The sequence below is a fragment of the Molothrus aeneus genome, chromosome 1 (assembly GCF_037042795.1).
Source record: "Molothrus aeneus isolate 106 chromosome 1, BPBGC_Maene_1.0, whole genome shotgun sequence".
Classification (NCBI taxonomy): Eukaryota; Metazoa; Chordata; class Aves; order Passeriformes; family Icteridae; genus Molothrus; species Molothrus aeneus.
In genome coordinates this window covers 58,097,585-58,122,080 of record NC_089646.1, presented here as the reverse complement: position 1 = coordinate 58,122,080, position 24,496 = coordinate 58,097,585, and the positions used below count along the sequence as shown (strand labels likewise).

The window sequence follows — 24,496 nt, the reverse complement described above, 5'->3', positions numbered from 1 at the left end:
ACATTTGCCTTCACGCTCTCATTTGTAGCTGTTTTCATGATTTCAGGTTATGGGGAATTCCAGCTGTCATGCTTGAAATCAGTCTGGATTGTGAGGAAGTTGAGAATAGTTGTCTGGACACATACATTTATCTTGGGAAAGGAAAGAAAGAAGTGCAGTGCATTTTTAGAAAGCTTTCTCAACTCACATCCCTGTTTGTTCTCTAAGATGATAAAACATTACTGACTGTCTTGGTTTGAAAAGACAGGTGTCTGCTAAGGAAGGCAGGAGCCTTCCTTGAAACGGAAAATGCTAACTCCCTCCCTCCAACTTATTAGAATTTTGAAATTAAGGGACCCTCAGGCAAAGATATGGGAGTAGGAATAACAGTTTTTTATTAGGAAAATATAAAAACAACAAAAAATTCAGTAATACAAAGCAACATTGACAGAATCAGAATACGACCTGACACCCTGTTGATCAGGATGTTGGTAGTAGTCCAATTAAATGGTGGCTGAAGTCCTCCTGGAGTGTCAGGTGTGGTTCTGTAAAAGGGTATCGTTTTCCTCTGAAGGTTCAGCGGTGGTGTAGATGGGCCTGGTCTTCCTCTGAGAATCCAGTGGTAAAGAAAGCTGCTCCTCTGGCAATCCAGTGGGAAAAGACTGCCTGTGGTGTTCCAAACCTCAGATTATATCCATATAGGAATGCTTGGCTCCTCTCCCTGGGCAGAGTATCTCACAGTGGGATGGTGTAATTTTATCAGTCATGGAGTGAGACTCAATGGCCCATTAACAGGAGATATTTCCTGGAGGGAGGATTGGTTTGTGGAAGAGAAAAAGAAAACTGCCCCATCTGGTTTTAACAAGTGGCCCCATTAACAGAAGATAACTGCTCCACCTCTAACAGATGGCAATAGAATGCACACCCCCAGCCACATCTTGCATTTCCAACCTAAGGCACTGACCTGTTGCCTGGCTACTCCATGATTACTATAACAAGACCATTAGAACTTGTGGTACAGCAGGTGTACTTTGTCCCCTCAGAGTGTGTGTGAGTCTTTCCTTTCAGATTATAGCCTCTTCAGAAAAAAATCGTGATGCATTAATGAAATAAATCCTAGCAATAATATTACCCCATGATTTGATTATAATAATAAAATCATTTGTACAGGGATTCAAAAGTGCTTCATTAAATACTTACACATTTTGTTAAGGAGAATAAGAATGTATTCATATGTCACGAAGTTTATGCTGTGATTTTAATGCATTAGTAAATATGGACAATGTCAAATACCGTTTACCAGAAATAAACAGACTAAAATGGTCTGGAAACTCAAGAGTCCCAAAAACTTGCTGAAGAGTTCTCTGGCTCCATATTGTAAACTTTTTCTAAATCTTGTAATGCAAGGGAAATTTCAGGAAGCATTGAGAGCTTTAAAGTGTCAATATATGAAAAAGGGTAGGAAAGCTGATCTAAAGGGCTGTGGATTGACATCATCATATAAACAATATAATGGAAATGCAATTATGTCATGCTCAAGAAATTAAAGGAGCAAAACCAGCTTGATTTAAAAAACAAAAAAGCCCAAACCCTGGGTAATGAATTAATGAGTTTGATCAGTGAAGGTAGCTATGACAATTGTGATAGAATTTTAAGGGCTTGTAATTTCACTTAACATTTTAGGCACTATGATTTAAAAAAAGATTTTAAAAAGAGATTGCACAAAATTTGTATATAAAAGTTAATATTTTTCAGACTGATGTAGAAAGGATATGTCAGTGTAGGGTTATTAAGTGGGTTATTTCTAATTATGTTCTAGAGAGATCAGTAGAAAGCTTAAAATTAGTTATTAAAGATCTGAAAACAAATACAAAATTACTTCCACATTTTGTAGATAACATAAAAATACTTGGTTAAAAGGGGAGGATAGGGTTTTTTATAAAGTGCTTTGAAGCATCTACTATGCTGAGCCACTTAAGTCAAGTTTATTTTAATCTATTTAAGTGTGAGATGACTCATCCAGGAACAAAGATTGCAACCTGCCTACAAAGGAGGAGAAGGGGCTTTGTGTTGGTTTGAGACAATTCAAAGGGAAACATTCTAGAATGAGCTGTCTACTTTAAGGTTCCAACAATCCCATTCCACCAGTAAGAAATTAATACTAATAGATGAAAGTGGAAAAAACCCTGGTTTATTAACAAACAGAATGCTCATAGGGAGGGGGAAAAAAAAGTAAATAACTGCAAGATATCAAATCGTTCCAGATACCAACCCACTGGAACAAAGAGAAACCCAAAGTCCTGGAAATACCCATTCCCAACATGCGATACAAGACTGCACCAGCTCCGTCTTGGGAAGGCAGGAGCTTCTTGGAGCAGTTCCAGCAGCAGACAAAGACCTGATGGCTTGTCCAGGACTGACCTCCTCCCTGCTTTGAGGCACAACACAGCGGGCGTGGCAGGTGAAGCAGCTGGCCTGGAGCCACTCAGTGTCTTCCTCTCCCCAGCTCGACGCGTTTAACAACAGCTTGAGGTGGAGCAGGGCAGCTCTGCTCCACTTCTGCCAGGGCAATGCCTCCATTTTTTTTTCAGGCAGGCAGCTGTGGAATTCGTCCTCAAGGTAGCTCAGAGATTGCTACTGCAGCTTCTCAAACCAAGGAAAAAAAAACTAAAAAGAAAGCCTAAGCAAAGGTTATGTAGTCACTGGCATAAATACCACACAAATGCCTGTGCACAAGCAGCCTCCACACACACAGGTACGTGAGGTCCCTGGATACAGGGTCTTAAGGATACAGTAACAATTTTTGGGCACAGATTATATGGGATACAAAATCATGATGAATCACCTTAAGACAGGCTTGTCTTCTGCAAAGCATGGACCTTGAGAAAGATTTCACGATCATAGCAGACCAACAATTGAACATGACTTCTCAGCATGACAGTTGGCAAAAAGAAGCAGTGAGGTTTTTGGGCATACATACAGAGAGAATAGTTCTTTGGAGTGGATCTTCTTCTGTATAGATTGTTACTTTGACTGGGGGTAGAATTGTGTGTTCACTGATGAAATGCTTCCTGTTTAGATGATGTTGTAAAAAACTATAAAACCTCATCAAGTGTTGCAAGGGAAGGGCTCACTTAGAAATTTGAACTAATCACAGTGTTTTTATTTTAATGAAGGCCAAGAGGCACCTAAGTAGCTATTTGTAATCTAGTAGAAAAAGGTGTGACAGAAACCTGCGACTGAAATACGATGTCATGTATATTTAAAGAAGCCAGACCCAGGACCTTTTAAATCCAAGAGGGATTACTGTAGGACCTAACTATATGTGTTCCTGGAAAATATCTGTAGCTAAACAAATTACTTCAGGTGGTGGAAGATTAACAAATGAATTGTAATGTCTGGGACATACAAGAAGGTAGACTAAATGATAAAGTCTATTACTGCCTCCTAGGATAAGTTATTTTTAAGAGGGGGTAATTTAAAGTATTATTAGTACCACAATATTTGTTTTCTATGACTTTTCTGTTGATAGAGACAAATTATAGGAAAGCAGTTTCTCTGTATAGGAGTTTTGAAACAGTACTAAAGCAGAGATATGACAAAATCCCACAGCCAGTGGGATAAAAATGGCAGACTGTGGTTCATGTCTGGGAGTGAAGATACAATTTTTGAACAAATAATACAAGAATTGAGATAAAGTTCAAAATATCGCAACTTGTTCATGTCCATTTGTATTCATTATCCTCACAGCACAGTTTGGTGAATAAAACACACTCCTGGTGTTATGTGTCCAAGCCAAGGCAAAGCTCAGTTTGTGCTTGAGCAAGCTGTGCAGGGAATCTGATACACACTTCTGATCTGTGATTCTTTTGTTTGATTGTGTCTTCTACTGAAGCTCCCTACACAGCTATTTTTCTTAAGTATGGCAAAGAATTTAGATGTCGCTGGTGGTGATTTTTAGGATTTGGTGTGTGCTGCTTGTAGCTCTGTCATCCTGGCCTGTAGCCTTGATATCCTTGTCTTGTCCATCCCCCCTTCACTTCGTCTTTCCTAAGCTCTGAGTACCATGCTTCTGATGCACTTTACAGCCTCTGCAGTTGCTCCTTGCACTATCTGGTATTTTTTCTCCCATGCACTTACGGTTCTCTCATCTGCTCTTACTTCAGCACTGCATTCCAGTCAATTGGAAAATGAACAGACCCTGGAAAAATACATTCCAAAATTCATTCAGAAGGAAAATTAAGGAAATAAAGGAAATTAAGGAAAGACTTCACTCCTGAAAAGGAAATAACATCAGTTTTGACCTAGTTTGGTAGCTAGAGCGAGTATATTTATTGTGGTTGATGCTGTTACCAAAACTGCTTCCAATCCTAGTGCTGCTGAGCCCTTAGCCTTTGAGAACTTAGTTACCCAAGGGCAGTGTTACTATGCTACATAGACTCAAACTGAAGGGCAGCAAAGGGCTCTTTTCCCTTTGCACCTCTGCCACAGTCAGTGTCAGAGGTGTTTTTGGCACAATGCAACTGGTTCCAGTCACCTTATGCCTTAGACCTGAGAAGATGTCTTTCTCCACAGAATTGTCTCTTGGTTTTTTATGGGTTGCTGTATACAGAGGAGGTAATTTTATATGACAACCCTTCACAAAATGTCTATATTGTGCTCAGAGTACCATGGAAATGATTATAATCAGGAGGAAAGAAGTGGTTATTTCTAAGATGCCCAAAGCCCAAAGCCCCAAGGAGAGCAGTCTGGACAGATGAAGATCATTTTACACCTCTACAATGCAGGATAATATCTAGTGCAGATAAACATGTATTTTAATGACTTTTTGTTATATTTTCCTGAAAACCGAATTATAAAACAATAAGCCAATCCCCAATGCCTCTTGCCCCCATTGTTCCCCCACCCCTCACTTCTTCTGATACTTTCTCCTTATGACTCCCACTGGTTAGAATCTCTTTCAGACCTCTCCCCAAGGATTTGTGGTTTTAGCTGTCGGGGCCTGTGGTTGGGAAGAGGCTAATTCTGCCCTTTCCCAGCTTTGCTGAATGTCCCAATATGTCACAAGATATCCTGTTTATCCATTTAGAGTTACTATATATAATCTAGAGTAGTCTTCCATGAAGGCCTCAAATTTGTGTTGTTACCAAAATTTTACATGTTGTGGAACAGAGAGATGGGGATTTAAGAAAGTACTGCTGTTAGGATAAACACATTTGACCCATTGCATAATGTATAAAATAATCAAAAGTACTCAAAGGAGAACATGTAATCAAAGGAGATGTGTAAAGTGGTAATACCTGCACCTAATCATATTAGGTTAAAACCTTATTGCAATGCATGCAATGTTGCTGTTGTAAAATGCCATTTTTTCTATTCCCTGTGAATGTATCTCCAGCTTCAGAGAAGAGCTCTCAACTTTGATCTGAGGAACTGGTTTCCATTTATTTGTGGAAATATTTGCCTTGTTTGTTTTTCAAGCCCATGGAACTTGAAGGGAAAGTTTTGATTTTTCTTGGTTCCCCTGAGAAACACTTGTTCATTCTGCTCTTGTCTGTGGGTATAAACAGTCTCCCTTTGTCTCGGTCCCTCTGCGAGCCTCTCAGGAACCCTCAGCCAGTCCCGACTCTGCAGACACTGGGGGGCAGCCCCGACACGGCCGACAGCAGGGGACACTCTCTGTGCCCCGAGGGTACTGAGGGCACCTGGGCTGGCAGGGAGACACTCTCTGTGCCCCGAGGGTACTGAGGGCACCTGGGCTGGCAGGGAGACACTCTCTGTGTGTGCCCCGAGGGTACTGAGGGCACCTGGGCTGGGCGCCTTTGCACACAAGAGACACCAGAGACATCGGTAGAAGAGAAAGGGCCGACTCTTAGCAGGGCCTAATCCAAGGTTTTATTAGGAGTCCCAAAGGAGCTCCTGCACCTCAGGGGGCCTCCTGCCGAGAGCCCTGGGAAATGTGCCAAGGTTACATTTAAAGGGAGGTGGAAACCAAAAGTAGATAACATTTTACCAACCAGTAAGTGACCCTAAGGGATGGATGCTGGGGGATAGACATATAGGACAGCGTATGGGGCAAGGCTTGGGGGCTGACTCCTAGCCTCTGGCTAATCACTCGATGACCTGGACCGAAACTTCTGGATGGAGGGGATGGGATGCTAAGTGATTGACAGAGAGCCAGGGTGGGGGTTTGGGGATGATCCCATCCTGGGAGAGGGATAACACAGGTAAAGGGAGGGGGGTACAGTTTGGGATAAACCATTTGGGAAAAATATGGGGATACAAAACAAAACTACTTCAAAGTATTACAAAGTAGAAAAACACACTACAATGTCCCTTTGTCATTGTATAATATCCTCTGAGAGATGGGCAGCTGTATTTGCTGATGTGGCTTCTAAGAAGGAGGCTCCTGCCTCTTCTTGAATGATCTATGAAACAAGGAGAAAAGCCTTATCATTGTCAAAAGGAATTGCAAGCTTTCTATTCATTTGTGATGTCAGCTGTAAATGGACTAAAATGACCATAAGGTTCTGAAGTACTGATGTACTGATTCTTTCCTGTTCTTCCTTTTGCTTTTGTGTAAGCTGTGAGCAGAGGCTCAGAGACTGAAGAGGGGAGAGTGTTAGCAAAATGCTGTCTGGCTGATCAGAGGAGAATGAAAGAAGAGGAGAAAAGTGGTGGAGCGGAAGAGGACATGGAGACAGGGTGTTTCTGAGATGATTGTTAGCGTACTGATATGTAGGTATGTGCAGAACAGGGGAACTGGAGGCTAGGAAAATGTCCCTGGCACCCTGCGCAATGTTTGTGCTATGTAATGGATAAGTTTCCTTTTACTCTTCTCAATATTTCTTGGTTAATAATATTAATTCTATTAGTTAGAGTGTTACAAATAGTGAATGGGAACTTGTCATCTTCAGAGACAAATATTGCTTCCAGAATAATACGGTTCCCTCATCCTCTTCAGATATCACAGCTTCTATCTGTACAGAAGTCATGGCATAGGGGAGTAAAGAGCTCAACCTATGTGTCCTGGTTTCAGAAGTCTGCTAGTAGATACCTAGGATATGAAACATGAATTGATATTAAACATAAAAGCGGACATCACAGATGAGCTCTGTTCACATTTTTAAATTCATATAACAAAGCAGACAATTGTAACACTCTTTCCTTTTACTTGTATTGATTTTAAATTCTGCTTTGAAGAGGATTAGACTAATAAATCCTCTGTTTAATAGTGCAAGAATAGACTTGGGTCATGTTATTACAACTGTATTGGGTTTGCATGGCCAGGTTTTGGTGGCATGGGGACTGCAGGGGTTCTTCTGTGAGGAGCTGCTGAAAGCTTCCCCCACGTCCAACAGAGCTAATATCAATTGGTTCCAAGATGGACCAGCTTCTGGCCAAGGCCAAACCAATGAGAGATGATGGTAGCACCTCTGTGATAACATATTTAAGAAGAAAAAAACAGTTACTGAGCAGATGTAATTGTGCTCAGAGAAGAGAGGAGTGAGAGTATGAGACGACAACAACTATGCAGACACTGAGTTGAGTGGAGAAGGAGGGGTAAGAGGTGCTTCAGGCACTGGAGCTGAGATTCCCCTGCAGCCCCTGGTGAAGATCATGGTGCAGCTTGTGCAGCTTGTGCAGCTGCAGCTCATGAAGGACCGCAGGGATGCAGAGATCATCCTGCAGCCCATGGAGTAGACCTATGCTGAAGCAGGAGATGCCCAAAAGAAGGTTGTGATGCTGTGGGCAGCCTGTACTACAGCAGGCTCATGGCAGGGACCTACAGATCATAGAGAGAAAAGCAGGTTTCTTGGTATGACTTGTGACTCCATGGGCTACCCATGCTGGTGCAGCCTGTTATTGCAGGACTGCACCCCATGGAAGGAAAACATCTTGGAGCAGTTAATGAAGAACCGTAGCCTGTGGGAAGGACTCATGCTGCAGAAGTTTGTAGAGAGCTGTCTCCCATGGGCGGGACCCTATACTGGAGCAAGGGAAGGACTCCTCTACCTGAGCAGCAGCAGAAACAACACATAATGAGCTGACCATAACCCCTCTCCCCCATCTCCCTGTGTCACTGGTGGAGGAGGTAGAGCTCAGAAGGAGGGATGGGAAAAATGTGTTTTTAAAATTTGTTTAATTTTTCATTATCTTACTCTGAATTTGGTTGGAAATAAATTCACTTTATTTCCCCAATTCTAGTCTGTTTTGCCCATGATGGTAATCTGTAACTCCTTTTCCTTGCAAATCCCTGGATGTCCTTTTATCATCCCACTCCCCTGTCCAGCTGAGGAGGGTAGTGATAGAATGGCTCTGGTGGGCACCTGGTATTCAGCCTGGTCAAACCACTACAGCAACACTCCTCCCAGATTCTCATCGTGTTCTACCTAATTTCCTGTTACCAAAAGAAGGATTTATATTTTTGTGTGTAAATACCTCTAGATTTCATAAGTAGTCTGTTCTCATTTCAATAGTTTGTAAATGAAACTATAGGAACATCATTCTTCTCATGTACTTTGCCTCTCTCTTTCAGACGCATGCAGACAGGAAGGCGTGCTGAATAGTATGTTGTTTTCTTTGCAAGAGTTCCAAGGACCATTTCTATCACTCCTACTTTATTTACTAAATTAACTGTCAGTAAAAACACTGATGTTAACCTTCTTTCATATCTTGCTATCCTCTTCTACTCAGGATGATTCTCCTTACTTTGAATCCTGGCACAATGCTGCTATTTTTTCCTGTGCATTTTTACAGGAAACTGGGCTTAACTAGTATGTTTCCTTGTTTCATACATACATACATGTGTTTCTTATAAAGCTGTATTGATGAAATGCTTTTTTGTAACAACAGCATTGAAAGAATCATAAGAATCATATTGTCAGGCCTTTAATTCAGGAAAAAAATTGTTAAAAAGAAGTATCTATCAAAATATATTTTCCACTGCTACTGTGATGTTTCAGAGCCATCCAGTCTTTCTGTCCACTGCCTCTTGACTCTTCTAGCTGATTTTCAGCCACCTGTTCTCCAGACATCTTTTTACTTTTTGGTGTGTGCACCAAGAGGAGTTGCTGACCTAATGGAAGCAGTTGTGTGCTGGAGTAAAGCATTTAGGAAAAGAATAAAGAAAGCACTCCCATTCTTTTGAATGATAACCCTAAATAACATTAGGACATGTAACACCTTGCAAATACTTTGCTTTTTTTTTTCCCTGTTCGAAACTTTGAAATTCTTCAGAAGTCTTGTAATAGTTAAGTTTAGCAACAAAGGCTACTCACCTGCTTGTTGAATTGTAGCTGTCACAAGATCTTAAAACAGTAGCATGTTTGATTGAAACATCAGGCCTCTGACTGCCTTCATATACTATTAATTTGACAAAAAATTCACCTGTAACTTTGTAAATGAGCTTTTACTAATCAAGTAAACTTTTAGTTCTGTCTCTTCTCTGGAAAAGAGGTTGCAGTTGGGTTTTTTCTCCTTTTAACTACAGTAATATCTTGAAACCTTAAAAAATATATGTATTAAAGAATCCCCAACTTCTACGTAATGGAAAGTAGATATTTTCTAACTGATTTTGTCATGATCGTGTTATGTATGCCTTTGCAGTGAGGAGACATCAATTCTAAAATTATGCTGGTCTGAAATAATTTATTACAAGTCCTAGAATATCTTTATCAAAGTAAGTAGAGAACAGAGGAAAGCTCTTGAGAGGACAAAGGTTGTTATTCTTTTGCATAGTAGGAGGCTGAAGGTATTAACTTGCACTGGGACTTAACACCAAGGTATCTAATCTTGGAATTGGTAAGTGTTGCAAGGAACAGGGCAAGGAAGTTAAGTTGCTCCTTATTCATTTTCAGGTACTAGAATGACATGTATGCATTCATTCATTTGAAATGAATGAAAATCTGTCTTGAAGTTAAAAGCCAGTTTGTCTAATTAATAGTCTTATTGAATTGCACAGCTTTTAAACCTTGCACCTTGGATGATTCAGAGTTTAGAGAGGGAGACTGAGATAACAGGAGAAGACAGTTAATTTTAAAGTCAAGCATTGTCATCTTATTGGTTCATAAGCTAAGATGTATGTTTATTAAGACCTACAGCAGTGATTTCATTTGATAGATTGTGGCAGTAGTGGCTTTTGTTTCTGAAGGCTGGTGGGAATTTGAGTAATTTGTGAGATCATGGGTCAGGGAACTGTTTATCTCTTGATACTGAGTTGAGTATTTATGTGGTAGTGACCTGTGAGCTGATTAAAGTTGTATGCTGGATTAGCATTAGCATAGTGTCTTACATTTTGCAGCATAAATATGTTGTCTGTTAAATTGGGATTGTCAAATTTATTCTGTGTATTTGAGCCTGTAAAAATTCCTAGTCTAATTTTAGTGTTTGTTATTTAGCACCTGAAATAAATACATTTAGACTAAAAGTTTCAATCTGTGTGTTTTAAAAAATGGGTTCTGGAATTCATTCTCTGTCATTTAGTTAAACAGAACTTTATTCTCAGAAGTACTGAAAAGCTGTGCTGAATTCAGTTAAAGCTCTGGAATTCATGGGTTAAAATCCTGAGGATCAAGTCAGAGAGAGCAGAAAAAGGCTGGACAGGTCAGAGAACTTTCCCACAGAGAAAGAAAAGAGAAACTGCAGGAAGACATGAACAAAAGTACCAAGCAACTGTAGAAGTCATGCTGATGATTATGTGTATTTCTTCAGATGATGCTGCTGAAAATTAGTTAATATTCATTCATTAGTTAATATTCATTCTTTTAATGGGCCATGTTTCATCCTTTATTCCTGCTGTAGATTGTGGGCAATATTTACATCTCAATTTATTTCTCAGCCCATTGGCCATAATTAAAAATGGAATTTTGCACTCTCTAGAGTCCTTGTTGGAGGCTTTCACCTTGTTGAAGAAAGGCGATTAAATGTGATGATTTATTGAGCTCATGTACAGTCCCCTGAGTCTACTGTGGCACTGAGCCAAAAGAAAGCTGAAATGATATCCAATCTGGCAACCACTTGCACCATGAGTAGAATAAATCCTATCTCTTGACTAAAATTCTGTCTTGTTCCAGCCAAATTTGCTTGAATTCCTGATGTGTGTGGGCTCTTGGAGCCTAAAGTTAAAGCTGTAAAAGGCAGTGGCTGCCTGCCAAGGCAGTGTGCCTTTAGGATGTTGGACTGTATATTTGTGGGTTGTCATGATGTGCCTTAGTCCATGTCTCCTAAAAGTGACAAAAATTATTTCTTACAGTTATCATACTCCATCATCAGTTGAAAATTATGTTCAGAATCATGGATGTGATGTTTGATGATTGCTCTTTCCTTACTTTTCAGATTTTAAGACTTTTTGGTACTAAAGTCAAGCAGAAATACAGTCATGAATCTGGCAGAGGCTTTGGTTTCTTGCTTTCTTCTGCTCTGCTAAATCAGAGAAAAAAAAAGAAGGAATATGTGGCCATGTACAGTTACTGCCACAACATTCAAACATTTCTTTGAGATGATTGTTCTGTGAGAGGAGATAGCAAGCCCTTGTTACAATATTTGCTAGGGTAAGCTTTCCAGTTCAGGCACGGTGAAAACTTGCACCAGTTCAGTGACTCCAGTCTGTACAGATTAAGTATTTATTGCTGTTACTTACTAAACCCTAGTTGCATAATTGTTTCTGTTCATAATTGGAACTCCTAGTATATTACACTCATTGTAGTGTCCTTCAAGACTTCTTTTCAATTACTGAAGCTGTGCTGTCCATATGCTATGATTTGCCAGGTTTGGTTTTTCAGAGCTCAGAAATGTCTTTAGCCTATATTACTTCCATAGCATAACATCCTCGTGGTGTCAAGCAGTTATTACATGTAAAAGCTGCTTGTGGAAATCATATCCCTTGACAAATCCAGTTCATTAGGGTCATGCAACTTATACAAAAAATGTACCATTTCCTTGCTTGAAGGATTTTTCAGTCTATCTCAAACCTTATTTGCATTGAATTTTTTGACTTCTTCTTGGACATCAGGAATACCTAAAAGCTATCTGCAGGCTGTGTCATCAATATATGATTCAACACAGAAAAATTGAGTAGACTGAAAATGAAAGAAATTGATTCTCTGTATATGTTCATATCCCTGGCAGTCTGTTGTGTACCTGTGAGACAGAACTGTCTTGTCTCTGTCTTACTGAGATGCCACAGACTGTTGCCTTTGTTTTTGAAGGATTGTGAGCAGAAGGGAACATGTGGCATAATTAATAACTAGGCAGCATTCATAATTTTATCCTTACTTAAAGATAAATGGGTCTGTGAAATGTATTTCCCAGGGTTGTGGTGGTGGAGAAGTCACAATTTCACCACTAAAATCAAGTAGAACACCAGCAAACAATAAAGATGCTCTCCAACATTCACCAAAGTCAATAGGAAACACCTTTTGACTTTAAAGGGCATTGGACTGAACCCTGCAAGACCATATTAAAACACGTAGAAGTGATTAAGTACTTATTCTTATTATACTGCAGTAATAAAGTTACAAAAATAGTAGGTGGATTTCAATTTAACCCACTGCATACATTTTATTGTTCTGTGTTTACATGGTTGATTGCATACAGTTGGATTAGGTGGCAATTTGCCTGATGGTTTGTGTTTGACTGTTGCTGTATGGCATGCTCTTTTATAGTCTTGTTTCTCTGTATACAAAGTCTTCACATAGGCTGATAATAATCCTTAATACTCTTGATTTTCTGTGAGAGCAAAGCTATCAGCTTCTTTGAAGTTGTAGTGTTTTTATTTAGTAGTCTCAGTATGGTAAAATGCCTACTCTAGGAATACAGCTGAGAAAGGGGCTGCAGCCATGAGTGTCTCTTCTGCTGAGAGGATTAATAGTGCTGCAGATCATGCATAGTCCTTTTTATGGGACTGGAAAGAGGTCAAGATATCACCACTGCTGTCTGTTGTTGATAAGTGCTCTTTACCAAGAAAGCAAAAATCACTCCAAGCAATGTGCAGTCTAAACTTCAGAGTACTGGCAGACATTCATATTAGGGTAGGGAATTTAAGGGCTAGCTGAAGGTGCAGGAGGGTAAATGTCATCCAGCCTGATATTTGCTATTATTTATCCAACTTACCAATGATCTGGAAATTTGGTTAGCCACTAATCTTTGGCTTCAGAGATCTGTGGACAGTCAACATACTGGAGAGAGCAAATGGTTGTCTTGAAACAGATCAAACAGGGTGGTCTGAAAGGCATTTAGTACCCAGGTTTCCCACATCTGGAAGATGTAATTTTAACGACATTGCATCTCAATTGCTTCTTGTGGTTGGCGGGCTGTGTTCAGAGAAACCCACTAACCAGTGCAAGGCAAAGTTGAGAGCTGGCCTATGTGAAGGTTTGATGTGCTTAATTACAGGATTTATTTATTGCCTCAATTTAATCTGTGCTGAATTAATGCCATGTTTTTAAGTAACTAAAATTTAGGAGGAATGTTTGCCTATGAAAAGGTAGAGCATTTGCACTTAGGTTTTCTGGTAAATTGGATTTTGGAATTCAGGACTGAACAGAACACAATGACCACTTTGTCCTGGCACAGCAGTCTGGATTTAGGCATTGCATGTTATGACAAATTTTATGGCTTGGGTTCCAGCAACAAGAAAAGGTGATCCTTTTGTCTCATCAGCCAGGTAATACGGCACCATTCTATACACCTGGTATGAAGCCTACAATATGCAAGTAAAGAAACTGAAAAACTTTCTTCTTTTACAAACTGAAAGTGTTGCTGTGCTGAAGATGGGGGAAACTGTAAAGTTTGCTTTGAGAAACATACTGGAAGATGGATTTTCTTGCCCCTGTATGTCTGTAACCCTATTTTATTGCCAAATTAGTACCTTTATTAATCCATTCATTTCAGTGATATTGCAAAACAACAAGGGAAGATGGAGTTTTCTGTTCTTCTAATGAACGGAGCTCACTGAAAGTGATCTCAGTCAAAGTCTAGGATTTTGAAACCCCAGAGATGAAGATTATTTGATCTTTGCTTTTGCAGGAATAATTTAATTGCTTTCCATTTTTAAAATAAAATATTTTAATGGAAAAACACTTGATTTATAGGTGGGCAAAATATTCCACTGCTTTTGTATATTGAAGAGTAGATCCCAAAAAAAAAACTTAAAAAAAAATTAAGCTTCTGACTTTTTCATTGTAATGTGCTTATTCCTGTTTGACCTGGAGAAAGATAAAGGAAGTAGAGAAACCTGTCTGCAGTGTTGAATCTGGTTTAATTGCATGTTTAATTAAATGATTTTGTTAAATTGAATGTATAATTGTTGTAGATAGAAACTTGTTTGGCTATATGCATAGGTGAAATATGTGTTTGTCTTCTTGTACAGAAAAGAGTCAAGGACGTCATCTCTCCAATTGTATTTGAAGCATCATACAGCCTTGGAGAACATGCAATAGAAAGAGGAAAAGAGGACAAGGAACTAACTGCTCTGAAGCCCATTCTTCGCTGGAAGAAAGGACAAAAGATAGCACAAAGGAATCAGGTCAGATTTGAACTACATTATTTCCCAAGAAGGCCTGTGGCTGAACTTACAGCAGAGATGGCTCTAAAAGTGGATTTCCAAGCTCTGGGTCATTTGCACACAGTAGCCTTTTTGTACAATCTTTACTATTGCTAACTTCAGTGCTGCTCTGTGATGTAGTTAAGGCTTGTGCCTCCAAGGCTGGGCGGCACAAAGTGAGGTCACTTTCTTGTTTCAGGGTGTTTGTGCTGGGAAGAGAAAGATGAGAAAGGTCCTACTCCTTCTGGTTCTTCCCTTAATGTAGGAGTTTCTTGTGAAAGGCTTGGTCCTGGCCTTCTTTCCAGGTTAAGCCTTTGTTAGTGCAGAAGGGGACATGAGAACTCTCTGAGGGGAGAACAGTGGGCAGAAGAACAAAAAATTTGCCAGACTGAACTATCCTCTTTTCTTGAGGACTTCATACATCCAGTCATGTATCAAGAGAAACCTGCTCCTGCTGTTATTATAGAACATGCCATGCTAAAATAGGATGGTTTCATTTCCCCTTCACTCCCCTCCCTTCCCCTGCCCTCCCCCCCCTCTTTTTTTAGCTATGAGAAGTCTGTCTGGAGTAGATGATTAGATCTGGTTTTTAACCTTAACAAATTAATTTTCTTTTGATACAATAGCATCATCATCTGTAGCATTACTTTCTGATTCTGCTCATAAGGCCCCTGACTGCTACTTAAAAATAGTAACTAAAACATTTTATTTGTTTCACTATATTATCAAGTACTTTGAACTGTATTTGGTTATAATCCTTGCCCTTTAGAGGCATGAATTTTTATTCAAGTATGCTTTATTTTTATAAATTTATGCATGAAAGATGCATTCAAGAATTACTTGTTTTTATGAAGAGGGATTGTGGGGCTGTTGTGTATACGAATTTTGTGTTGTTGCAACAATATGATGGGAATTTATGGCGAACTTTGGAACTTTAACACTGCTGTAAACCTGACTGTTACATGAACAAAGCTTCCTGTATTTTTTATTAGTGAGCTTAAACTCAAAAGATCACATATTGCCCTGCAGGTGAGTCTCAGATTGATGTTAAAATACCTAAATGCTGAGATATAGAGCAGGAACAAAAATACTTTGGAAATTTCTCTGACTTGTTTTCTTTTGCAATTTGGATGGGAGGGAACCAGTTTAACAATCCCTATTCATTTGTTTTCCAGATGTTGTTCCATTAGATTAGTAAGAAAAGGATTTTGACACTGGGTATGCTGGCAAGTGTCCTTTCAGCCAAGGATGTGACAAGAGCTTCAGAGTTAGTGTGGCAGTCATAGTAACAAAGCCCTTATAAAGTAGCCTCAAAGCATGGTGCTGGGGTCCTCAAAGACTAAGTTCATGGGAAAACTGGAATGTAGTGTTCTCTCTCATAGAAGTCTTGTTATCTTGTAAGTCAAAATAGTTTTAGAAGGCCAAAAGGGACAGTAGGAACCAGAATTATTATAATAAAGGGTTTACATTTTCAAAGAATCTAATGATTATGAAGGAACCTTACATTTTGGAAGTCCAGTTCAAGACTCTAGTGTTTTCTGTTTTCAGAAGATATGGTATAGGTGAGGTCAGGTAAACAAAATTAATGTTAATGTAAATACTAATGTCTTTAAATATAGCTAGTTTTGTGTTGTTTTCAAAAGCCCTAGATCTTGCTGATCCAGAAGTGACTTTCCATTAGCAACAAAGAAGCTACACATTTATTTTCGTATACTCACTGTATAAATACACGTTAACCAAGAAGGAGAAAGCTATCCTGCCAAATACAGTGGGGATTTGTTCTTAGTAGTATCCAGTAATGGATCTTAGAATTTGAAATGTGATAGGATAGAATTCTGCCTGTTCTTAATACTGTAATAAAATCACCAGCTACTATGTGTGTGGAGATACCACTTTGTTTTAAGAAAATATTCTCAGTAGATTTAGTTGTGTCACTGTCTCCAGGACTTTGTGAGTGTCAAAACTGTTTGTTAGTTAAAAGAAGAGATGGAAAATGTCCACAATCTTCTCTTCCTACTATGCCACTGACTTGCAGTGAAAATTTGTGCCCAGTGTTGCACTTCAGGGTGAATGAGACTGCATGTTTCTTGGATGAACTTCACCTTTTTAAAGCAGGAGTCTGTTTTTTGAAATACTTGTGTTTGAAAAGCTGGTTAAATAAATTAATTAGCTTGGTTGGCAGGCACGAGAGAGTATAGAAGGATTTTCATGGAGTTGATTTATGTGATCTTTGGTTTGCTGCACAAATAATGCCATTCTGCATTTTAAAACATACACATGCACCTCAATCTCAAACTGAGAACAAAGAAATGACAGATCTGGACAGGGTGAAATGCAGTGTGCATACACACAGCATGGTCCAGGTTTGTCAGTGGTGTCTTCTCCAGAGCAGAAATCCCTGTGTTCCTTCTTGAGTCAGGTCATGTCATGGTCTGCAAGCTGAGCTGTGCCCATGACATTTCTTGACATTGGAATGACATCTTTATTCTGGCAAGCTGTTGAAATGGCTCTTGGCGTGATTTTAATCTATGCCAACTACTGCATTCCTAGGCATTGGTCAGGAGTTAGGATGTCCTGTCTTGGAGGCAAGGGCAATTCAGTTTACTGGTGCAGCTGAATAACTTAGTACATCTGTCAGTAGTTGGGTAGGTGGTACATTTGAAGATTAATTGACTTATACCTAGGCATGCAGTCCTTGGAAGACTGCAGGGATCAGTCTAATTTCCATGTTCCATATGAAATAGCTTGCCACAAAACTCCTTCCTCCTTGGCAGGGCAAGCTCCCAAATGAACTTTTGCATTTATTCTTGCAGAGATTATGGGCCACCCTTCCTGCCTAATTGCAATTGTTTTCTCTTTGGTTGGAGTGGGATTGCTGAAAGCAATTTATATTCTTCCCCCTGTTATCCCTTCAGTGGCATCTCTTCTGCTCTCAATGAGTTTGGTCAGCTGAAATAATGGACAAATGACTGTATTTGGCTTAGATGGCTTGACAAGTGGCAATGTGTTACTCAGAGTCTTCCACTCAGCGAAATGAATGAATTCCCCTGTAGTTCTCCTCAGCTGGAAAAGTTTGGTTTACAATCTTCCTCAGCCTATAGCACTGCATGGGGTTGTTGTGACCAAGATGCAGAACCCAGAATTGGTCTTGTTAAACCTCAAACCATTGGCCTCAACCCATTGATCCAGATCTAGATGCAGAGCTCTCCTACCCTCTAGCAGATCAACACTCACACCCAACTTGGTGCTGTCCACAAACTTACTGAGCGTGCATTTGATCCCCTTATCCAGATCATCAATAACCATATTTAACACGACTGGTCCCAATAGTGGAGACCTGGAGAACCCCACTAGTGTCTGGCCATTGATTGCTTACAAAACCATTCACCACCACTCTCTGGGCCCAGCCACCCACCCAGTTCTTAACACAGCAAAGAGTGCACCTGTTCAAGCCACAGTCTGCCAGCTTCTCCAGGAGAATGTTGTGGGAGATGGTGTCAGAGGCTTTGCTGAAGTCCAGGTAGACAACATCCACAGCCTTTCCCACATCCACCAAGTGAGTCACCTGATCATAAAAGGAGATCAGGCTGGTTAGGCAGGGCCTGCCCCTCCTAAACCTATGCTGGCTGGGCCTAATCCCCCGGTTGTCCGGTATGTGCCATGTGATAGTTGCCATTTTCCTAACTTGCTGGAAATGAAACTTGAGATGATTTCACTAAAGAGGTAATATAAGAGCAGATCTTTATTTGAAGGTTTTCAGAGGCAGTTATGGAAAGATGTCCAGAAAAGCCCACCCCACAGAGATGAGTACATATTTATAGGTTTTAGGAAATTAGAATAATTGATAAAAAGCACCCATTAGGAGGACAAGTGGCGATTCAATTTCCTCCCAGGTCAAGCCCCTTCTCTGGAGCCCCACCTTGTTACTAGCTGAACTTAGTTTATGAAATGTATCTCAGAGTTGTTCTCGGCCTTGGTTTCCAGGAAAAACCAAGATAGCACAGGGGCTTTGCACCTCTCAGGGCTTGGAGCTCTGGAATTTGTTTTGTCTTCCTGCCTAGCAAAAGGCCATGGAAAATTACTGGGAAAACTAACTACTAGTACAGTAGGCTACAGAGGTACAAATACATGAGCGAAGAATACAGAGAACATATAAAAGAAAAACCCTAACTGGCATCATGATCACACTCAAGATGATCAGTTCCATAATCGTGTCAGGTATTGAGATCAGGCTAGTAGGCCTGTAGTTTCCTGGATCCTCCTTTTGGCCCTTGATGGGCATCACATTGTCCAGCTTCCAGTCACCTGGGGCCTCCAGGACTGATGGTTAATGATGGAGAGCAGCTGTTCTGACAGCTTCCTCATCAGCCTAGGATGGATCCCATCTGGTCCCATAGACTTGTGAGTATCAAATGGCTCAGCACATCCCTGACTGCTTCCTTTTGGATTACAGGGGATCAATTCTGCTTCCTGTCTCTGTCTACCACCTTTGAGATCTGGTTGCCATGAGGATAACTGGCCTTACTGTTAAAGAATGATGAAAAGAAGGCGTTAGGTACCTCAGCTTTTTCCTCATCCTTGGTGACTACGATCCCCTCACATACAATAAAGAATGATTTTCATTGGCCCTCCTTTTGTTGTTCATGTATTTATAAAAACATTTCTATTATCTTTTACAGCAGTGGCCAGATTAAGTTCTAGCTGAGCTTTCACCTGTCTAATTTTCTTTCTACATGGTGTAACAACATTCATATACCCTGCCTGACTGCCACTTCTTCCAAAGGTCATAAACCCAAGTTCCAGTGAAAGCTCCATGTTCAGCCAGGCTGTTCTTCTTCCCCAGTTCATCTTTGGGCACATAGGGAGGGTGTTTTTCTAAACCTTTAAGACTTCCTTCTTAAAGTATGTCCAGCTTTCCTGAACTCCCTTCTTATTAAGGATTGTTTTCTAGGGGGCTCTCTGAACTACTGTCCTGAACAGGCCAAAGTCCAGCCTCCTGAAATCCAGGGTGGAGGTTTTGCTGACCCCTTCCTTACTTCACCAAGAATTGAATACTCCATTATGTCATGGTCACTGTGCCAAAGATGTCATCTGACCACCATATTTCCCACCAGCCCTTCTGTTTGTAAAAAGCACGTCTAGCAGAGTCCACCCCTTGCTAAGCTCGCTTACCAGTTGTGTCAGGAAGTTGTCTTCCACACACTCGAGAAACCTTCTAGACTGCCTCCTCTCCACTGTGTTGAGTTTCTAGCAGACATCCCACAAGTTAGTCTCCCACAAAAAGAAGGGCTAGCAATTGTGAAACATCAGCCAGAGGCTTACAGAATAGTTCATCCATCCTTTCATCCCAGCTCGGTTGTCTATAATAGACTCCTATCAGGATGTCTGTGTTGTTGGCCTTCTCCCTGATTCTTACCACAGGTACTCAATCTTGTCATCATTATCCTTGATAGACAGTTGAAAGACTGCTTAACATACAGAGCCACACCATCAACTCTTTTTCCCTGCCTCTCATAGAATCATAAAATCATCAAGGTTGGAAGAGACCTTTAAGATCAAGTCTAGCAATCAACCCAGTACTATCACTGCAACCGCTAAACCACTAAACAACATCAGTTTACTAAACAACACCAGTGCCAGATCCAGATCCAGAGGTGTTCTTAAACACCTCCAGGGATGGTGACTCCATCAGAGCCCTGGGCAACCTTTTCCAATGCCTGACCACCCTTTTTCTAATATCTAATCTGAATTTCATCTCTCTCAGCTTAAGGACATTTCCACTGCAGGCACAGTAGAAGAGACTGGCCCCCACCACACTACAGCCTCCTTTCACATAGTTGTAGAGACCAGTGAGGTCCCTCCTGAGGCCCTCTTCTCAACAAACCCAGCCCCTCAGACATTCCTCATACTTTCCTCCACACTTTTTCCAGACCTTTCACAAGCCTTGTTGCCCTTCCTTGAAGATGCTCTAGCATTTCAACGTCCTTTTTAAAGTGACACACCCAGAACTGAACACAGTATTCGAGGTGTGGCCTCACCAGTGCCAAGTACAGGAGGGTGATCTCTGCCCTGGTCCTGCTGGCCACACTGTTCTTCATACAGGCCAGGATGCCATTGATTTTCTTGGCCACCTGGGCACACTGCTGGCTCATATTGAGCATCCTCTGGTCCCTTTCTGCTGAGCAGCTCTTGAGCCACTCTTCCCCAATCATGTAGTGCTGCATGGGCTTGCTGGAACACAAATGCAGGATCCAGCACTTCCCCTTACTGAACCTCATACTGTTTTCCTCAGCCCATTGATTGAGTCTTTCCCTGTCTGTCTGCAGAGAGCAGATCAACCCTCCCACCCAATTTGATGTGTCCTGCAAATTTACTGAGGGTGCACTCTATGCCCTCATCCAGATCACCAATAACTATTTTTAAAAGGACCAGCCCTAAAACTGAGCCCCAGGGAACACCACTAGTGACTGGCCACCAACTGGATTTAGCTTCATTCATCGTAAGTCTCTGGGTCCAGCTGTACAGACAGGTTTTTACCTATTGAAGATTCCACCTTCTGAAGTACTTGTAGCCGTGAATTGCAGCACTCCAGTCTTGTGAGTCATCCCACTTCACTTCCATGATGGCAACTACATCATAGCTTTCCCGCTGCACAATGGCCTCCAGCTTCTCTTGTTTGATATGATACTGTGTGCATTGGTGTAGGTGCATGTCAGCTGGGCTACTGATTTCACCCTCAATAGTGGTATGCTGCCCCTAGGTTCATCTCTAATGAGCCTGGTCTTATTCCCTTCCACCTTCAAACCTAGTGCTTTGATGATGTCCTTGTGGAGCTCAGGGAGCTTGATAGCTAACCTTTATCCCCTGCCCATGCAGTACCAGAACACTGGTTTCACTCCCCTACGATTCCTGCCTTTGTCATGTGTGTTCACTCTACCACTCAGTTAGGGGTATTATGGAAATCATGTATTCTCATTTCAGCCAGCACATCTGATGAAATCCTGGAATGTTTTTCACATAATTATAATTTTTCACATAATAATAATTTCACATAATAATAATTGCTCTTCTAGTGGGAATTTAAATCAGCGACTTTGGCTCAGCAGCATATATAAATGGACAGTTTCCATGAGTTGTATAGTAAAGCATGGGATACCTCAAAAAACTCAGGTTATATTTCTTTTTCTATGGTCAATAGACATGTAGGTAATAGCTTTATTTTTCAGGCAACTTGAAGGTTTAAAATCAAAATAAATTCAGATCTAAAATTAAGCTCCTGTATCGATACTTAGGCACATTGATGTAATTGGTTTGTAAAGCTATAAACAGAAAATACTTCCTAGAAAAGTTAGTGAGAGTTGCTTACAGCTCAGCATTTGAAAACTGAATCATATATCCTGGTTTCTAAATAAGAGCCAGGATATATGGCTCAACTTCACCAGATAACATGTTTATAATCAGATCGCATCAATATCTAAAAACTAAAGAATTATTAGAATGACAAGCCCCCTTATTGAATTGGTTTTGTGTTACTAGCATGATCTAACTGCTAAGTCATCTCTTCACATACCGCAGGGTTGGTGACAATTTACTGGAAATCAGTGTAGAGACTGAAGTACTGTATTCTTATTCCTGATTATTTTGCATAGCGTAGGTATTTCTGCAGAAGCCCATGGCACAGTTTATGAAATTAAAGGAATGGATCCTCAAATACCAAAGGCCAGCTCTGCCATTTTTAAGGGACATCATCTCAACCTTTTGTAGACTGATGTGTGAGGAAGTTGCTAAATGTCTGATCTAGAGTGAATCACTGTTCTCTTACCCAGTCCATAAAATGACATGTTTTCAAGGGTACTTTTGAGAATTCTGTTTCTCTCCCTTCTCTTCAAATACTGATCTTCAGCTGTTGCTTTTCCTTTCTGTGAAAGCATAGGCAGAACTCTTATAAGAATAGTGCTGGAAACCTCTGTAACTCTTGATAGTTCAGTTTGGCTACAACCTGAAATTTACATGTGCTTTCCTGAATTTTGGTAGGTTGGATATTTTGAAAAGCTTTCCCCCCCTCTTAATTTATCGAAAGATGTTCAGTATTTTCTGTGGACTGGAGTGGTACAGAGAATACTTTATTTTTTATGTTTTCTGTTCTCTTCTCTACTTCCAGAAACGTAGGTTTGTTTAATTTTAGATAGCCATTGAAAGAAAGTGAAGCAGTTTAGTAAGCCTGGTATGAAATCATAGATCACCTTCCTCAGAGCACAGAACTCTGATCAGTAGGCTGAAGCCAGGTTCCTTCTTATTTCTTTTACCTCCTGTCAGCTTTCAGTAGAGTCCACTACCAGCAAGAAGGAAAAGGAGAATATCTACATGCCCAATACCCAGCAGCTTTATGCTTAGGATGGCTTAGGAGGCAGGAACTAGAGATTTATCCCTCTCCTACTTTCTCCTACATTTACCCCTGGCCTTTACCACAAAATGTGGAATTTGGTCCTTATGCTTCTCTTCAAGAGGCATAAAAGAAAAAACATACTTGCTCTGAGGCCCTGGTCTACCTATGTAGACATATTCCCTTCCTGATCAGCTCTAGATCTCTCCTTACTGTAGGTTTGATTGTGTACAGATGTGTATATTCACTTTTTATAATGAGTGTACTTTAATGTAGGCTTTTTGGCTTACCCTCTGGAGGACGTGGGTGCCATCCATCTTTCCTAACCCCTCAGGGAGATAGCTGTCGCATTACTGGACCCAAGGAGCATAATCTTTTTTACTTAGAAAAGTTGCCATGCAGACTTTGAGAAAACTGTGTTTGTCAGGAAGGTCTGGTGACTTGGTGGGAACTGCTCTGGAACAATTTCCCAAAGCTGCTGGGTTCTGTGCAGCAGTGGAGAAAGTGCAGAGAGAAATTGTGAATCCTGGAAATGCTGGGTTTTGTCTCTGGTTTGCTGAGCATCTGGTGATAGCAGGAAGTTGGAGAGACTCACTGAGAATGAACTTTACACTAATTTTGTGTTTATACAGTGATGATGTGTCTTAGAAGCATTGAGGTTATCCTGTTACTGGGCACACATACACCTATTTTTCTCGTGAAAATGCTAGACAACTATGTGGTGGCCTTGAGATAAGAGATGCAGCTGTGTTTCTCATGGCAATTTTTGCCCTGATCTCCACCCCTCACCTCGTACTCCTCATTTTTTCATGTATGTATTTCTTATGTAAGAAAGCTTCCTGGCCATCTCTATATATATTCAAATCTGTTAGGCACTTGGTACAATGTTAGTGGAATACCTCTTTACTTTGGGTAACAGTAACGGCAAAAATTATGAGCTGTTTCCACAGTTAGTTTCATCCTACTTCCTTTTTTCAATTGTGAATAACACATACAACCCACAAATTACCTTCTTCAACTATTTTAATATTTAAAGAACTCTATAAATCCTCAAAGCTGGTATTGTAAAGATGCAATCACTTTAAAGATTGCTTGGAGTTAAAATTAGTGGTAATGCTGTAGTAGGCTCTGCACCATATCCCAGGAATGGACTCCTGTCTAACAACATGCAGTTAGGTACAGTTTCTAGCCCAAAGAAATTGCAGCTCAAGTAGACCATGTAAGGGCACAGTAACAATATACAAGTATTTTCACAATGCTATGATGCCTTAAACTGTGTTTACTTCTTAATTGTTTGGGAGGAATTTAAACAGCCAGGAATTAGTCAACCGGAAAGGTAGGAGTATCAAAAGGGTAGGGAAGAAAAGGCTCATGTTAGCAGAGAAGAAAATGGAGGAAATAGACTGTGAGGAGCTGGAGGCTCAAGACTCTAGAAGACATATAAAAAGGGAAGGTGGAGTAGAGTCCAGGTAGACCAGGGAAATAGTGGAAAATAGCAAAACAGTTCACAGATGTTATTAACCTGGAACTGAGCTGCTGAATCAGTTGTGCCTGCATCCGTGCGTCCTAGAAGCCTGTTGGACTGGAAA

General features: G+C 40.5%; 1 protein-coding gene across 1 annotated transcript in view; it reads left to right on the top strand.

The window, feature by feature from the left end:
- The window catches only part of ITGA9 (integrin subunit alpha 9), a 236,743-nt gene that overhangs the window by 98,586 nt on the left and 113,661 nt on the right, over nucleotides 1-24,496 (top strand). Inside the window, exon 16 of the mRNA XM_066557605.1 lies at nucleotides 14,351-14,506. Within this exon, the coding sequence (XP_066413702.1) occupies nucleotides 14,351-14,506 (156 nt within the window). The remainder of the gene's footprint in view (nucleotides 1-14,350; nucleotides 14,507-24,496) is intronic.